Here is a 19,157-nt window from a genome sequence, read left to right on the forward strand (position 1 = left end):
TTCTCTGAAGTTTGTATCTGAGTGACACCTTCAGGGTCTCAACCAGTTTCTTACCACACAAAGCTGTGAAGCATTTAATCATGTGTATACTGTTTATATGACGAGTCAGCTTGGGGGAGGGTGGATATCCTGGTCTCTCCTTCCTATGGCTGCCTTCTTAACAGGGCATTGTTCACACCATGGCCAGCTCCTCTATCATACTTTCCTAATTGGCTATCTATTCACTACATACTAACAACCAGATCTGAATGAACAACAAAAAGGAAACAGCAAAGGACACAAACTACAAGAAACTCTCTCCAGACACCCACCCTTCCCTTTAGCCAACCCCTAGGCCTTCTATGGTTTCTGCAAATGCCCTGAGAGGATGGGCAGAGACTGTTTCTGATGTGATTGCACTGCCCTCGTGTGGCCAGGCTGAGCACAGCCTATAAACATTCTGCTCAATGGTTTTCCCAAGGCAGGCTTCCTAGCTTTCTCTACTAAAGGGCAGGGGCTGTTCTGGGCAGTTTGGTGTACTGGAGGCTCAAAGCACCGCTTCTCTTAAGGTGGGCACTGTTCTACACCCCATGAGCCACCTCCTCCCCTTTGAGAGAACAAGAAAGTCCCCACTCCACAAACGGCCTTCAGCCCACCGTATCACTCTGCCTCCCTCAGTAGGAACCCTGACTCCAGGACATTTTCCGTTTCTGAAGCAGCCCAACCAAATCACACCGAGTTCAGGTCATCCAAGCCGAGGCCTTCCTAGTAACAGCACTGGGCTCTGGAATGTACTCCACTCAGGGTTATGGCACGGCCACACCCAGATATGTGGCACAGGTACTTCATTCTTGGGTGTGGCACACTCCCAGGAGTGTAGTACAAGCTCACACATGTACAATCAAGTCACTTCACTCTTAGGTGAAGTGCAGATGAGCAGGTACCCAGGTCGGCAGTGTCAGTTCTCAGGCATGTAGTGGCTATGTCCCCTCAGGTGTGCAGGGTGGGTCCTCATACATCCAGTGCAGGTACTCAACCAATAGTGTGGTGTTGGGGTACTCAGGACTATGGAGCAGGTTCTAAGACGTATTGCTGGTGCAGGTACCTTTTTTAAAAAAAGATTTATTTTATGTATATGAGTACACTGTACCTGTCTTCAGACACACCAGAAGATCCCATTACAGATGGTTTTGAGTCACCGTGTGGTTGCTGCAAATTGAACTCAGGCCCTTTGCAATAGCAGTAAGTGCTCTTAACCGCTGAGCCATCTCTCCCGCCCAGGAACATAGTACAAGTGTGACGTAGTATTCAAGACTACAGCACAGGTACTAAGGTGTGCCATTAGAAGGCTCAATGTGCAATGAGACTCATATTTGGTACATGTATGTATAGACATGTATGTGAGCACAGGAAGGACAAACATGGCAGTCCTGCAGACTGAGGCTGGATAGGACGGGGATGAAGCAGAGGTGAAGAGTGGCTATAAATGGAGGGGTCCAGGTAGCCTCTACACAAATGGAGTTATCATTTACCATTGAACTTAGGAACTTCATTGTTTATTGGTTGGCCTCACTGGACTAGGGTCATCTGCTAGTGTGGGCCGATGTCTGGTAGATGACTGACAGGGATGGAGCCATGGAGCACACCCAGAGACGCCCATAAAGGGGTCACAAGGTTAACTCTGCCACCACAGAATATAGCACCTTCCCTGATCCCACAAACTAGAAACCACAGGAAACAAAGCCTCAGTGGCATCCTTGGCCAGAGGGGACCTTAACGGATCTGTTTCTCATCCTTGACACCTACCCAGTTGTCTTCGTACCCTGTCCCTCCCTCCTAAAGCATAACCTACTTCTTCCAACTTGAGTTGACCAGCAGGGGGCAGGAAGGGGTCCATCCCCAGAGCTGTAACTCGGTTATCTGTTTAGTTGTCCCTCTGTCCTGCTTGTCTGTTGGACAGAATTTTAGATAGGAGAGTACACATGAGACAGTGACTTCAAGGACAAGGGTATCAGAACACAGTCCCAAAGTGGAGTCATGAAAGAATTCTGAGTGCTTATCAGAAAACAAAACTCTCCCATGTTCACATAGCAACTAAGCTGCAACAAAGGGGACATTTATTCCACCTATTTGGTTAAAAAAACAAAAACGGCCAAAACTAGGCAACCAGTCTATATCATTACTTTATTGCTTACGTTACATGACCCGTTTCTTCAATTCACAGAATTGGTTCCAGAATGTGTCTTTGTGCTCCTCCCAGGTATGGAAGACCGGAGTGAGTTTACTGCAGCTGTTGCTATTCATACGCCTTTATGGAAAAAACATGTTTTTGCCATGTGTGACTTCTTTGTGGTTCCTCTTAACCCTCAGAGTATAAATTTTCTGATGCTCTAAATAAAGTTGGCTTTTGCATGAGACTTTAGTCTGCCTCATTTTTAGGCCCCACACTCCCAGGTTCACGCAGCACACGTGTTATGCTAGAGTAGTGTAACAAACGGCACAGCTCTTCCACCTGTTTGGTTAAAACAAAACAAAGCAAAAAACCAGCCAAAACTAGGCAACCAGTCTGTATCATCACTTTATTGCTTATGTTACATATTCCAATTTTTTTTAAAAAGTAAGGCACATGAAAAGCCTTCTGTGCAAGTTCCATATTATTTTAAAATTCTATTGGCTAATAAAAGCATTGCAACTATAGACTTAGAGACATCTAGAAAAGAACATGATAGTTTGAGAGCAAAATCCTGAAGCATTATTAGGTCTCATGGCACAATTAGTCAGCAAACCCAAGGTTTGTATCACAACAGTGTAGCTAGAGTCACTACAGAATCACTGACCAGCATATTCACATATGTACAGCCAGGTCCCCAAGTATGAACGATACAGCCAACGGGAAGGACGGCATCTCACTGCAGCTGTGCCCTGTTCTATCACAGGTAAGGGATTTGGCATCTTCAGTCTTTTGCATGCCGTGCTTGCTGTTCTCAAGGCCTGGTTATACAATGCTGAAGACCATGGAGAGATATTGCTCATAAGACACCTGAATCCAGCCATCCTGATCCGTGTCATAGCGTCTGAATATGTCTGTCAACCTCTGGGAGAAACACAGATATTGAAATTTTACTGTACAGCACAGTGTACTTAGATGAAAGACATCTTGAGGACTCAATCTCAGAAGCACATGGATTTCCCGCATCTTCTAAAGAGACACTGAAAATGGTATTCACACAGGAAAGCACGGGTTGAGTACTCTTGAACACCTTTAGTCAGAACCATTATGAACGACAAATACCTCTACTGGCAAGAAAGTATAACGGCAGGTCTAGCCAACCTTATACCACACAGGCCCTTCTTCACATTTCACAACCACCTCATGGACCTGGTATGGGTGTCTTAGGACAGAGACACTAGTTTATATCTTGACTATAGTCCAGAAGGGCCCATGTGTTGAAGGGCCCAGTGAAGGAAATTGCCAACTTCATGCAGTGTGTGAACATCATGCAGGGATCAGCCTTTATAGCCCACTTCCCCTCCAGCAGACTTTGGATCCAGACAGGTCAGAAGTCGAAGAGCAAGACCATTCCATTCCATTTATTTTGTTGTTTGTTTTATGTTTTTGAGACAGGGTCCCACTGTGTAACCCTGGCCCCAGACTACGTCTACAGACCAGACCAGGCTGGCCTTGAATTCATAGAGATCTACTTGCCTCCACGATAGAGTTATAGTGATTAAAGGCATGGTGCTGGCATGCCCAGATTCCACTCATATTTTATAAGACTAGGTTATATGTATGCCAGTTTTGAATAAATTTATGAAGTCTATAATATGCTTTCAGTAATTATAAAAAAAAAGACACAAGGGAATTCCATGTGTTAACAGAAAACAATAGCCCCCACACATCAAGCAAACCTCAACAGTGTGTGGTCTACCACCTACTTCAGACATGAGTGGTTTTTATGAAAATGTGCTAGCATGGAGATTGAGTGTGGTGGCACACACCTGAATCTCAGCACTCAGGAGGCTGAGGCAAGACCATCCTAGGCCACATAGCACTGCAGTGATAAAAAAAAAAGTAAAACATGGTACACAGCTATAATTCCATTATTTTGAAGGGTGAGTTCAAAGCCAGCATAGGCTCCATTGTGAATTTAAGGCCAGCCAGAGGTACAGAGACCTTGCTTCTGGAAATAAAAAGTATAGTATTTCAATTATTATCAGGGATTATGTACTATACATATTGCTAGACTTACATATACCTGGCATCAAGGTTCACCATACCAGCTTTACCATAAAAATGCAATGTCTTATGCTTAAAAAGTCATAACAGCTGTGACAACAACAGGGACCAGGTATAGTCCAGGTCATTATAATTTTATGGAACAAATACTGAAAGATCACTATTAGGAACCTGATCCTAGTTGCAAGGGTTTAAAATAAAAAGTTTTGCTAGCACCAAACCTTAGACAAAAGAGAAGCTAAGCAATCACTCCACGTTGGCTGCTAGCTACAGTTACTCCATTTCTGCCCCCATCCCCAGATCCCACCTCTGCATGTCACAGCAAACCCACATGAAGCTGCTTGATCACCTGCAAGACGATGCAGCCCTGGATGAAGTCATCAAATGCGATCTGGCCCCGTCCTTGCCTGTCAAATTTTCGGATGAGGATGTCATGGAACTGATCAGAGAGCCGGTAGCCTTGGAGAGGAAAGATCAGAGTCAGATCAGAGGCAGACTAGGAGAGGAAGATTAAAGTATAAATCACTGCCTAAACTTTCCTTTCTAAGACTCCAGAAATAAGAGGGGAAAAAATTTATTGAAAAGGCATTCTAGAAACTAAGTATGCTACCTAAATACAATATTCTGAAATAAATATGTTGTCAAAACTGTGAAGTTGATCTTGTCAGAACTGTGAAGTGATCCTAAACACCAGTAACAATGAGCAAGTCCCCTTGCTGTCTTGCTGCTTAGGAGCTCACTGGCTTCTGTTAGCTAACTGTGCTCACTCTGCCTGTGCCCAAGAAAAGACCCACAAGGCAATTAGGCTTGGTGATCTTGAATCTAGTAGAGACACCTCACTATGTCAGCTTATCTAGATATGAGTGTTTTCAGGGACCTGCTACCCTTGGTTGCTCATCACTACACAATGTTCGAAAAGCTAAAATGTCACTAAAGGTTCTAGTTACATGTGTCTCAACATAAACAAATTATTTCATTTGGTGTCAGGGTTCTGAAAATATGGCTAATCAGTCGCATAAAGATTAGAATAACGTGTCACTAGGCATTATGATTCTAAGTTTCTGAGTGTGCAGCTAATTAGTCTCATGATGTTCAGGATCAGTGACAAATCATTGGGCATTATAAGTCCATTTCTAATTTACTGTGTTTGAAAGGTCTTCAGCAGGGGATGACGGGACGAAGATGTGTGGACACACCAGACATACAAACATCACCAGAGGCCATGTTTAAGGAGGGCACCACTCATCTGCTTCCCTTCCTTACCACTGTGCCATCGTGGTAACCTTATTAATTCAGGAGACAAAATCCAGGTGACAAAATATTTTTACTGGTTATATGTACACCTATTATCTGAATCTCACAGTTAACTACTGTATGAAACTTAGTCATTATACTGATAAATGTTCAAATACAAAAACATGTTCACAGCACCTTCCAGAGCAATTGTGGGGCGAGAAGATGGGAACTTACATTCAGGAACCCTACACAAATGTGTGACATCGAAACTGCTCCAGGAGTCCCCTCCCTTACAAATCAAACAGAAGACAGGACCCTCAGCTGAAGTCTGAAAAACAGAGCTTGTAGGGAAGAGCTATCATGCCTCACTCACACCTAACATGTGAGTGCCCCTGGCTAAGCCCTGACTCTCCAAGAACAGAGCTTCAGGCCCAGGTGTAGACAGAGCAAGGCAGGCACTGGTGGTCTCCTGCTAGGATAAGAAAGGACAGATGAAATGAGAACAAATATATAAGATTTCCTGTCTGTGCAAGGAAGCAATCTCATTGCTGCTAGAACCGATTTGCAATTTTTCTGACCACTGGCACTCTTGTAGGTAATGCAAAGCAGAAGACATACAGACTAGCAAAGTAAGCTACAAAGAAGGAAACCACAAAAGAATGCTCCCTAGAGAGGCCAAAAATTGGCAGCAAACTGACCTCCACAGAGCTCCTTTAATACAAGGGCACACAAGAACAGCACTACTTTAGAGCCAAAGCGCTTTGTGCTCAGCCGGGTGGCCTGGTTAGGACTGACCAGTGAGATACATATTAGACTTGGCCTGTTAACTGCAAGACTACACCCGCAACTTGTATCCATCTAATAGGATAAGGCCACCTGGAGGCCTCCACTCTTGCACAAGTAGCAAGATCAGATCATAATTTTCAACCAAGGAATTGTCTTGGAGTCAGTCTTGATCAGCTCAGGAAAGATAGACCAGGTAGAATGGCCTCACAAGAGGGCTGAAGGTAGTACAAAGACATATCTACTCTCCAACTCTGCCAGGGATATTCTTCTGTAGTCCTAGAGGTGAGAATCTTCCTGGAAATGGAAGTACTCTGTGTCTACTTCCAATAGCCAACAGCCTTTGGCGAGAGGCAAAGTCCTTTTCTACCAAGAAACTAATGATACCACTGACACCACCGGTCCAGGCCATTGATTTATGGGCCGCGCACACCTAGACACTACCAGAAGCAACATTTCCCTGTGCTTCCAGAGGGATCCCAATGGAATCACAATCTGATTAAAATCAATGACGCCCAGTGGATACAGGAAGAATTTGCATGGTATTAGTCTGTGTTCCCCCAACCAGTAAATGGCCTGAGAAAGGCCGTGTGGGTCTTGCCTGATCCTAACTCAGGTAAAGCATTATTAGTATTAAAAACCATTAACCTTGTGAAATGAGTCAATGCACATCGTGGTAGAGGCTTCAGGTTTGCATAAGACTCCACCATAAAGGACATATGCACATGCACCAATATTAAACATGGGTAAAAATATAGGTAAGCGGAGATTCGCTATATTTTCATAAGTTTTTATGATTTAAAAAAAGAAAAAAAGAAAAAACAAACAAAGCTATACAGTTGCCAAAGGCTAGATGGGAAAGGGGATGCTCAAAGAGATGCAGGGCTTAGGGGTAAGGGATTGTTCACTCCAACTGTGCTGCCTAATAGAACAGTTAGCTTTCCCGCAGGTGAAGTAACCAACAAGGAGCCAAAGCCTTACAGGAAGGTGTAAGCGTCCATCCAGACCTCTGTTCCTGGTCACAGAACTTAACAGCATAGGTTTACATGAACGGAAGAATCATTAGACTCACCAGGCGTCCTATCAGTCATGGGTACCACTAGGCAAGCCTGAAACATCACTGATGCTTTTATTCCCTACTAAGCTCCTGTTTACCCAAAAGCAACAACCCTTTGGAAGTCAGAATAGGAACTTTTACTTCTACAGCCAACTTCCTAATAGATGCCACTGATAATATTCCAAATTAGTATGCAAACAGAAAGATATTTCCTTTTCCTGGACAGTTAAAGAGTAATGTCCTGTATCAGGGCAAACAGGAAAAACCAGCGGACTGTGCTGAGAAATGATTAGAAAGTGAGAGAGATGCCGGTACTGTCCAAGATGGCCCACTGGCCCATAATCAGACACACTTTCCACTGTTGTCCTTAGGAAATCCTGAAATGTCACTGGTCTGATCATGACACAGAGGGCACTTCTTACAGGGCCTAACAACAAACCAAGAGGGGAGAGAGGACAGAAGAAAAGGGGTGGTCACTGCCATGCTCGAAGGAGAAATAACAGAATTCTAGAAGGAATAACATACTTTAGGAAATGACATATTAGTAAGAAATAACATACTTTAGGAAAGTAAAACTCAAGATATTCACAATACACTAGACTATAATTCACTTTTTAATAAAATTTTTCTGGAAGACATCTATTAGCAACCTTTTAAGAAATGAAATATACAAGGGTTTTGTAAGGGCAAAAGGACACAGTACTATATGAGAATGTTCCAAATTTGAATCTTGGTGTAACCATGACAAGTTATAGATGTGCTGCAAACTTTCAGTGATTCCTTTGTAGTTAAAAGGTCCCACTTTTCTTTCAGATGCAAGGCTAGCTCTGAGAGCCTCTAATTATGCTCTGGACAGGTTCTATGAATACTTGTGAGAAACACAGCACACTTTGCATGCCTAAGCCCACACCAAACACACACATACTAAATGCCATTTGAGAATGGGCACACACACTTTCTAATTTCCCACTGAAGCAAAATTTGAATGGACTGATCATTTTATTATTTATAGAATTATGTCTTACTGTTATTTTATCACTGTGTTCATGTAGTTTGACAAACCACTACATATATGCTGCCAACTACCCCACACAATTATGTTTTCATTTTTCTACTTTAAGTTGTTCCAGAAGCCACATTCTCAATTTTGCTTATGACACCATCTCATTTCACAAAAAGTAGATGATTTGCATAGCCCTTATCTCATTTTGGATGAAACACTGTGTGAAAGACTCCATGTCACATATACATCTTCATGACAAAAATAGAATCAAAATATGAACCTGTATGACATAAAAAGAAATTTCACATAGACTGAGTTAAAAATATCAATAAATGGAACATGGCAAAACAAAGCTTGAGGGACTCCTATATTCCAAAATGAAATATGCTATACAATCAAGACAAGTGAATTACCAAAACCTGAGAGTGCTTGTTTGAGCTCGTTCTTGTCAATCATCCCAGAGTTGTCCCTGTCGTAGGTCCGGAAGACATTCTGCCAGTCTGTGATATACTTCCACACACCCGTGAATTCACTGAAGTTCACACCAGCCTTGTTTTCTCGGTCAAACATAGCTGAGATGAAGAGAAATAAAATAGCAGGCACACATTAAGTTTGCATGTTCAACGGCAAAATCCAACCAACCACAGTGCACTACTAATAGTTTCATGCCACCTCGAAGACTTTCAGGTGCTAGCATGGAGCCAGCCATCTAGTAAAGGTTAGTTTGTTGAACAAATTACTAGATTCCTAAAAGCCTACTTATCCCTGCCTAGGGTGGAGGGAGTGTAGAGGACAGTCATCTAATACTAGCCCCTAAGTAATGACCACCAGAACACACACTCACCACTGTGTAGAAGGTAGACAGTTATGATAGAACATGTTCTGAAAAACAGAAACACTAAGAGTACTCTCACTTTATCAGAAGGGAAATAGAGTGCAAAATGGAGGCCCCATTTCCCAGCTCCAAGTCCTGAGCCAGAGTAAACCTTTTTACTGCCCAAGCATCACAACTCCAGAGGGAGGCTTACAAGAGTTCTTCTAGGTCAAGAAATACCTGTTTTAATTAAAAGATGTCCTAGTCTATTATGATATTAACTTTAGATTTTAAAGATCTCAGTCACTCATAAGCCACCTTGACAAGTTTACCTACATCAATCTGTTGGGGTGGCTAGAACACAATTAACCTATAGCAACATACCCTGCAATATGCTGCTGAGGTTACGAGATATACTGTACTTCACAGGGACACAGGAGAGGTAAAGTGGGAAGGCTGGCCATACACCTTGTCTCCTGTGGTAGAAGGGACTTGGCCATAAGATTTCAAGGAAGCTAGGAAAGGGAAAAGCAAGAGAAATCTACCTCCCAGGAAAGAAACCTAGGAATCAAAAGAACAGTAAATCTCTAAGACTGTACTTACAGGTACCATCCTCTTTTTCATCTGAAGCTCAATCCTTGCTTACACATGCAACCACGCTGTGGTGGCCTAAAGGAGAACGACCCTCACAGGCTCATATATTTGAACACGTGGGTCCCAAGTGATGGTGCTGGCCAGAAGAGGTTTGAAGTTTCAAAGTGGTCTTTCATTCTCTCTCTTTCCACTTCGGGCTTGCGGTTCAAGATGTGAGCTCTCAGAGTCCTGTTCATGCCACCAGGCCTGCTACCTAATGCCGGGCTTCCCACTACTATGGACTCTAACCCTGAACCTCCAACACTGTAAGCCCAAATAGTGTCTTTCTTCACCTTAGTCATGGTGTTTTATCATAGTAATGGAAAAGTGACTAACACACAGAGAGAACCAAAACTGACAACCCACATCTTGGTAAGAAAGAAAGGATGGAAATCCTTCCTGGAGGGCCCACCTCCAGCTCCAGCTCAGACCTTGGTACATGCATATCAAATTCAACCAAATACTAGCTCTCAAAACAAATAGAAACGACTAAAACACGGAGGTAATCAGTTACATGCATGAAATTCAGCAGGAAGAATTATTAGATGCAGGCTACCTTCTTACAGACTTTGAAATCATCCATAACACAAGACAAAGGAGATGTAAATTAACATATGTAATTCTTAAGTAAAAGCATTCTATAAAGTTTAAAAGACTATTACATATAATATTTAAATAAAAGAATCACAAACATGAATTTTAAAAGATACTACCAAAATAACAAAATAAGGCTTAAAGAAAACTGTAATGTGGAGATTTTATGGATCTATAACCTTAGAATTAGAAATGGAGAGGATGAACTACGCAGTAAACTTAAACTAATGGATAAATGAAGACATCTACATACACAGAAGCAGAGAGGATGAAACATAAGAGCCCACGCAATATTTGAATTGAGTTATTATAGTTGCTCCCAGAGAAACATCTAGCCAGTCTGCGTGGATACTTACAAATGATTGACCTCACAGTCACTGGGTTAAATGGAGTCCATGTACCTGAAAACAAGTGACATTATATCAATTAGACCAAAGAAGATTAAGTTACAAGAAGCTCTAAGTGCCTGGTCTATTGTTAGTCGATGAGACTCAGTGGCCTGCTTTGGAACAGAGTTTGCAAACAGGGGTCTGCTTCCTAGGGCACCAGGAGATCTGGTTGCCTTAACCTGTATGAGCTCTGAGCAATTCCAGTCAGTACCTAGTCTGTACTGTTTAACCTATTTGTAATTACCAGGAGCTGGCTGCTGCTTCAGAGCTTCACTTGTGTGAATTTGACTGTGTTGGGGGTCCTAAAGACTACCTTCAGGCTTGACAGTGCTCTGGGACTGTTAATGACTGAATAATAATTTTACAGGTAATCATCTTGCATAGATAGAGGTAGGATTTCCTGTAGCTCTTTTTTTTTTAATCCTAAACTACAATTTGATAAAATTTGATAAAATGTCTTCAAAAGAATTTAAGAAAAAAGAGAGAAAATAAAACTGTTTTTAAAGTATAGCTAAAACATGCACCTCAAACCGTCAGTATATTCAGTAAGTCAAACCTACTTCAAGAACACTAAGAAGAGGCGAGCACAGTGACACACACACCTGTAATCCCAGCATGAAATCAGGAGTTCAAAACCATCCTCAGCCAAGCAGTGGTTTAAGTAAAAGTCAGCCCGGGCTACACCTCACCAAAGACCAACCAACCAACCAACAAAACAAAAGGAGATTGAGGAGAATGTACTTTTAATCTATAACCCCAGAAGTTTGGGACAACATTATTTCATAGCAGTAAGAGAAACCCTATGCTAGCTGACCTTGGCAACTTGACTGGAATGAGAAACAATCACCTAGGAGATTAGTAAGACACATCTCTATGTTTATCAAGCATTTCCAGATAGAATTAACTTGAGGGAAAGACCCATCCTGAATGTATGTGGCACTGTTCCATGGAGTGGGGCCCAGACAGAGTAAAAGGGGAACAGAGAACACTGGCATCCCTGTTCTAGGCTCCCTGGCTGCAGCAAGGAAATGGTTCTGTCCCACCGAACCCTCCCCTTCTGGATGGACTGAACCCAAACTGTGACCCAAAACAAATTTTTCTTTCCACGAGTTGCTTCTAGAAGGTACAGTGGTCACAGAGATGAGAAAACAAATCCTGAGCTGTGCTCTACCTGTCTACTGACCATATTCTTCTATGTAAATACGTCTCACAGAGGCCCAGTGGACTCATAAACACTCCTAGCATGATGGCAACTACACAGCAACAAAGAGGTCTCTAAGGAGATGACTAAATTGAAGTTAGAAACCATGTTATTTTTAACTTCACGCTTCCCTTCCAATAGCATATTAATTAAATTTCCTAAAATAGTTTAATCTGATTCCAAAATCAAAGTAGAAAAGCAATCCTAGAAGACTAATTAGAAGTCAAAATAGTTTAAATCCTGTAAACATAGCAATTCTGAGAAGGGTAGTGAGAACTCATATGCAACTATCCAACGCTAACTGTCCCTGAACAGTAGTACAGTGTGAACCTTCTTCATGACGCTTATAATCTAAAAGCCAGAGAGACCTAAAGTTTGAAACTGAAAGTAGCATTTAGTTGCCATGGCTAACAGTATTAAAAGTCAGATGCTTTGCACAGTGATTACGTCATAAGATCTCCAGCCTTATGAACAGGAGAGAGAGAGAGAGAGAGAGAGAGAGAGAGAGAGAGGGAGGACAGAGTGTATTAACTTTTAACAGTTGCTTGAAGGACACTAAGCCCTTGTTTGTGTCAGAACCACTTTGAAATTGGTGCCCATGCTAAATAGGGAAAAATCTTGGTTTATGCTGGGGGTATAAGAACTGGCCTCATGTGTACAAGCAGACCTTTAATAATCTGTGTGTCCAAAAGGCTTTGGTAACTATTTGTTTTTGTTTGTATTTTTGGAAAAACCAAGATTAACTAAATACATTTTTCTCTTCGCATTAGCTATTAAAAATTTTAAAGTCGGGGCTGGAGAGATGGCTCAGCAGGTAAGAGCACTGACTGCTCTTCTGAAGGTCCTGAGTTCAAATCCCAGCAACCACATGGTGACTCACAACCATCCATAATGAGATCTGACGCCCTCTTCTGGAGTGTCTGAAGACAGCTACAGTGTACTTACATATAATAATAAATAAATCTTTTAAAAAAATTTAAAGTCAGATTTATGATTTATTAATAACCTTCCTTTCCTCTTTACCACCTTACTCTCTATTTCTCAGCTAATGTGATTAAATTCTATTTATTTTTTCTTGTATTCTGACTATATGGAATAGAGCTGATTATCAGTGAGCATAAATGTTCTATCACAGAGCAGGTGACACACGACACCAGTATTTCTGTCCTGATACCTGAGATGTTGTCACTTCCTTCCACCCTGACGCCTTTATGCTTTTTTACCTTGTCTGCACCAGTTTTAGGTCACTAAACTTGTGATCCAAACCACTAGACACCTACGTTCCTGTCTACATGCCTCTCTTCATTGGAAGATGTATCTCATACCACATGGGTGTGGCTTCCCTTTCTCCCTGATAACTCCTGACAAAGTCTACCTCCTTAATACTGTAATAATACAGCACAGTAGCTAGCTCATTACCATCATTATACCATTAGGTGATAGGAAACCACCAAGATTTAAAGTGGCCCCTTGACAATAGCATCTTGTAGTCCCCACAGGTTAAGTAAGTAAAAATTGTGTCAATTCTATCACATTTGTGAAAGGCAAAGGTCACCGAAACACAAATGAACCAAAGCGTTCCTTTAATTTGGACACCAAGGCTCTGAGGCACTATCTAGCATCTCACTTGCCTCTCCCTTCATCGAATCAAATTACAGGAAAAGGCTCCCCAGTAGAACAAAAATGAGCCTTTTAAAATTTCCATCGTGTCTTAAAAGTAATCCCTTTCCAGGCTTCTATAGCACACCTAAGGAAAAGACAATTTCTAAATACAGTTATTAGAAAAGAAAGCCACACCTAAAGAATTACAAATGACATTTAATAAGAAAGATGGGTTCTCTAGGGTTGTACATGTACTCAGTTCTAGCGGTGCGTGTAGCTCTAGGCTCTATCCTCAGGACAGAGTAAACCAGCACTAAAGAGCTCAGGAGTTAGAGGCAGGAGGATCAAAAGTCTAACGGTCATCCTTGAATACACAGAAGTTCAAGGCCAGTCTAGGACTAATGAGTTGGTCAAAACCAAAAACCAAAAACCAAAAACCAAACACAAAAAAGAAAAAAGGAGGGGGCAGGATGAGGAGGCTGGAGAGGCAGCCCAGGAGTTTAGCACACTTGTTGCTGTTGCACAGGATGCACGTTCGATCCTCAGCAACTACGTGGTGGCTTACAACCATTTATAACTTCAGTTCCAGGGGATCAGATGCCCACTTCTATATTCCATGGGCAGCAGGTATACACTTGGTGCGCTTACATACATACAAGCAGGTCAAACATTCATACAAATAAAATAAATATCAAAATTAAATAAAAAATTTTAAAGAAAAAAAATTGTCTCTAATGGCGCCACTAAAGATTAATGACAATAACACCAGCAAGAACATGACTCCATGAAGAGCTCCATAAAAAAGCCACAATCTTCTCAATTCTCCTGGGAGACAGTGTTCCTCACATTATACAAATACCTCCCCTTGCTCCTGCTGACAGCATCTCCCATATCTCTATTTCCTAAACTGGTCCCCGAGTTTTAATGTTTATATGTATATGTATATGTATGTGTGTGTGCATAATGTATGTTAACATATTATACAACAAAATATTAATATAGTATTTTATAGTAAAAATAATCCTACTTTACACTCATTGGTGTGAGAGTGTCACATCCTCTGGAATTGGAGTTATGTGCAGTTGTGAGCTGCCATGTGGGTGCTGGGAATTAAACCCAGGTCCTCTGGAAGAGCAGCCAGTGTTCTTGACCTTTGAGCCATCTCTCCAGCACCCCCAGCTCAGTGCACCCTTCTTTTAAGTTTTAGCAGGGTTTTTTTTGTTTGTTTTTTTGTTTTTTTTTTTTTGTTATTTCGAGACAGGGTTTCTCTGTATAGCCCTGGCTATCCTAGAACTCACTTTGTAGACCAGGCTGGCCTCCAACTCAGAAATCCGCCTGCCTCTGCCTCCTGAGTGCTGGGATTAAAGACATGCGCCACCACCGCCCGGCAAGTTTTAGCAGTTCTTATAGCAAACATACTTCCACAAAAGTACCTAAGGACCATCTTGAAGCCTTTCAAAAACTAAGCAATTACTTCTAAATGTCACCTGACAATTTGTCAGTGTCCCCGATGATCCTCTTCAGAACAGTTGCTAAGACTGATAGCAGGTCAAAGGCCTTCTAGATAAGTGAGGGACCTCTGTTGCACAGAGCTAACCTTTTTCACTCTTGGGCAAGGTCTACACTATAGCTCCCATTTCAGAGGCTCACATACATTTGTTCTGGAGCTCGGTAAGGCAGCAATGATAATTAAGAAAATACAAACACAGAAGCTTAGCAAACACCTTTACCTTATACCGGTAATGGCAATTTAGTCTTAAGGACTTCTTTGGAAATAATTCCAGGAAGGAAACTGCTTACTGTGAATGAATCAGGCTTCAACTCACCATTGGATAATGCTTGCTGAAGCTCATTGTCTGAAATCACTCCACTCCTGTCTTTATCAACCCTACAAAAACAAACAAACAAACAAACAAACAGAAAACAGGTAAGCTGGTGATTAAATGTAAAGGAAGTATTAAAAATAAAACATAGCCAAGACATCATTTTCATCAATCTACACTAGGTCTGGAATGTTACTCTGGCCAGACCTTCCTCTTTGCTCAGCTGGAATGTCACACGCCCCCAGGTGTGCCAGAGACTAATGAACAACCAGAAGCAGTAGGAGGGGTTGAGTCATCTTTTCTCTATTCCTTTCAAGCTTTCTGTTAGCTCTTCAAGTCTGCTTAATTTATACCTGCACCAGTTCATCATAATAGGTAAAGAAAGATTCTCTAGGACGAATAAGTCATTCTTTGGCACGAGTCAGTGGAAAGACAATCAGTCATTCAGAAGGACGGCCAGGGACAGAAGACATGCAATAGCAGCCAGCTCTTTTCACTGATGCCGTTTTCCTGATTCAAGATTTGTCCTGTTTCTAACGCAAGCACCTGACCCTGTAGGGCGACTGTTCCGCGCCCTTCGGCCCTGGGCAAAGTCACTGCCAACATGACCCTGAACCCTGTGCTATTGTAGAAGAGAGAAAGTCGGGGATGGAGGGGAGTAGGAAGGACTGGGAAGGAGGTCGGGGGATGAAGGGCTGGGGAGAGGGAGGACTGGAGAATAGGCCCTGAAAACTGAGGACCGACCCAAGGGCCGAAGGAGCTGAGCGGCGCTGGCCTTACCGCTGGAAGACGTTCCACAGGAAGCTCTGGTCTGGCAGTGCAGCTCCAGCAGCAGGGCCGGGGCCACCACCCGGGCCTGGGCGGTAGGAGTAGGCAGCCATGGGCTGATGCACAGCGGCAACGCGGCCCAGCTCCACAAGCTATGCTTCCGCCTCAGTTATGGGGCAGGACCAGGAGCCCACAACTTCCTGGGAACAACGGAAGCGCGCACCTTTGAGTCACTTGGCAGGCGTGGTCCGTTGCCACGCAACGTCTGGAGGGCCTTGGGGTTAGTCTGAGCTCCGCCTCCTACTCTTGCCCGGCCTTGGGTGTCCCTTTCCTTTTCAGCCCCACCCCGCTCCGCCCTCCTGTGTGTCTCAGCCCGAAGCTGCGGCGGGTGAGCTCAGAAGAGACCACGCCATGAGGGGCCGACCCAAGCTTACAAAACGCCTCGACCTGTAACGGAAAGTGGTGAAAGCTTTCACTTGGACCGACGGCTTCCCTTTACGTCTGCATTAGTATTTAGTGCGAATGTGATGTGCACCAACCGCATGAAGTCCTCGGCGGAAACGCAAAGTGCATTTTGTGCACTCTGGAGTTTGTCCGTCTGTCCATACTACACCTTCTTGCCTTCCCACTTGCTTATATCGGTTTATGCCCAGCCTCCCTAGGTTTGCAGTGACTTCATTTGTAAATGGCCCGAGTGAGGTTTGGTCCTGAGGTGAGAGCTGTGTTTTCTCCACCCCTTACTTGGACTTCTGTACTTTTGGTGGTTACTCCTTTTAATTATAAGTATTCCTTCTTTCGTTCTAGATACTAATTCTATGGTGCTTTTATAGTTTGGAATGTCCCTAAATGGGAAAATGCATAGCATTGGGGCAACTACCAACCGGTCACATTCACGGGCTGTCAGGCCATCCTTCCACCTAAATCTGAATACTGTGAATAGCTCAAGATACAGATTACTCCGTTCTGCCATAGGATTATTCCAGCCTTCCTGTAGTCCTCATCCAGGGACAGACTTATAATAAGAACTGCTATGCTGTCTTTATGGGGGGTTTGTTTACCCCATAACTAAAGAAGAGGGTGAAGAGACCAAGGGCCAAGAGTATGGCCTTGTACATCTGAAACTTCCATGTGGATAATCATCCATTATTTAGCACAGCTATAGATCTGATCAAGTCCCAACTGTATCGTTTTCTGCTCCATTTCTCTTGTTCTTAGGACATCTTAAGAGACTTTCAAATTGCTCAAAGAAACATCTTATAGCTTTGACATTTACCTCAAAATCTACAAAATTCTTTAAGAAAGGTAGATTTTTTTTCCAGGATTTGGCGAATTCATTTTTTATAATTTCTCATAAACTGTTCATCTCACTTTTGAATAATCTTTTAGACTTTTCTGGTTCTTTTATTTAGAATCTGAGATCTATTTTTATTCTGTCCTCTCTCTGGCTCCTTTTCTCTTTACCAGAAATACAAAAATATTAATCATAATTTTCCTACTTGAACTGGAAGTTTTCCAGTACAGAGAAACTTCAGCAGACCCGAGGCTGCTGAATCCGGGACTCTACCAGCTGTTTGCTGACTTTGGAATGCTATAAAGGTCCAGTCCCAAAGAGACCACCTTCTGCAACAGCTTACAGGTAGTTGTCTTCCAGGTGCCACCATCTATCTCCTTGCCCTATCTCAGGTTTAGTTTCCTCTTAACCAGGTCTGTTCTAAGCTTTCCAGTAGAGAAATAAATGAGATAACCCTGTCCTCCTATGATGTTAATCATATCATGTGTCTGCATATTGGGCCACTCTTTCCTTTAACCTAATTCTCTGAGCTACTTCTTTGAGCTACTATATACACAAAATTGTTTTCCTTTAGAACTTTTCTAAACATTGGCTCTTTCTGGGAGCTGAGGTGCATGAAATGGGTAAGTCATTGTCATATCTTTTGCATAAAGATCTTTTTGTATGTGTACAGACGCATGCGTGTTCTTATACATATCTAATTTAAGTGTACCTCTAAGCCACATTGGTTCCTTTGCTTACTGGTGGAATGCACCCTGAACATTTGCACATGGAAGACAAATTTTCAGTTAACTTTTCCTGATAGCCAAATATGCTCAGCACACCCTTCTTTCTCTAGTGTTAAAACTGTCACTTGGCTCCAATAAAATTCTGGTTTGAATTTAATACTAAAGAGAACCTATCACTCTTTATGTAACTCAAGCTTCTTAGTGAGTATTGATGAGTGTGTCAAATGTGCGCTAGATGGTGTGAGGGAGCAGCAAACGTCCACAAAGCACCACTGGCCCAAGATGAACTGGTTCTGATATACTTGGACTGACATAGCCACTTGTCACATGAGGCTACAGAGAACTGAGATGGACTAGTGTAATTGAAGTCAGTTCAAATTTCAAGCTAATTAAAACGTAACCAGCTACATGTAACTATGACAAAGCATTGCTCAGTGCAAGTCTGAATGTGTCTTTTTGTTTCCTTCAAGGGGCCATTATACCTGGCACCTTTCTTTACTCACCTGATTTGCTGCTGCTTTTACAATGTTTAATTTTTGAAGTTCTGAGACCTGCATTTTGAAAGATTCTGATTCCTAGCTCATTAGTGAATTATAGAAATTTACATTTGTGATTACTAGGAAACCATCACCATATTATGCTGCAGGAGATTGTGTTTCAAGTACTAAGCTTCACTATTGCTCTGACAGTCTAGCACTCCCATAAAGCTTTGCATACTCATTAAATGTTCTGAATGGAGCCATGGTACTCAGTAGCCACAACTTCCCACTTGCTATCCTGCCTTCTGGTAGGCCATGTCATTCTAGAATTTTCAAATTCCTTGGTCATTCTAGAAATACAAATTTTGGGGTGCAACCAGCAGCTTAGGAACTGAAATTCCTGGTGCAATAATGCAGGTCAATCTTCTGTTTCTCTCCTTGCTGGTGTTTTTGTTGGTTTGTTTTTTAAAGCAAACAAACAAGCATACATTTATGTTATATGAAGCATTTGCTTTATGTGTGTTTGCGTGAGATTCTTTC

General features: G+C 42.3%; 1 protein-coding gene across 2 annotated transcripts; it reads right to left on the minus strand.

The window, feature by feature from the left end:
- Window positions 1-2,145: 2,145 nt before the first annotated feature.
- Window positions 2,146-16,351, minus strand: Pdcd6 (programmed cell death 6). 2 transcript variants are annotated; one of them, NM_011051.3, is made up of 6 exons: window positions 16,132-16,351; window positions 15,355-15,416; window positions 10,693-10,737; window positions 8,709-8,867; window positions 4,566-4,675; window positions 2,146-3,073 (listed from the first exon to the last, which is right to left on the minus strand). In NM_011051.3, exons 1-6 carry the CDS (start codon window positions 16,230-16,232, stop codon window positions 2,975-2,977), a joined length of 576 nt encoding a protein of 191 aa, NP_035181.1. In that variant the 5' UTR covers window positions 16,233-16,351; the 3' UTR covers window positions 2,146-2,974. The 2 variants fall into 2 exon arrangements, with proteins under 2 accessions (NP_035181.1, NP_001346925.1); NM_001359996.1 differs by having other exon boundaries at window positions 2,534-3,073; window positions 8,715-8,867.
- Window positions 16,352-19,157: the final 2,806 nt, after the last annotated feature.

This window comes from Mus musculus, chromosome 13 (assembly GCF_000001635.26).
Source record: "Mus musculus strain C57BL/6J chromosome 13, GRCm38.p6 C57BL/6J".
Lineage (NCBI taxonomy): Eukaryota > Metazoa > Chordata > Mammalia > Rodentia > Muridae > Mus > Mus musculus.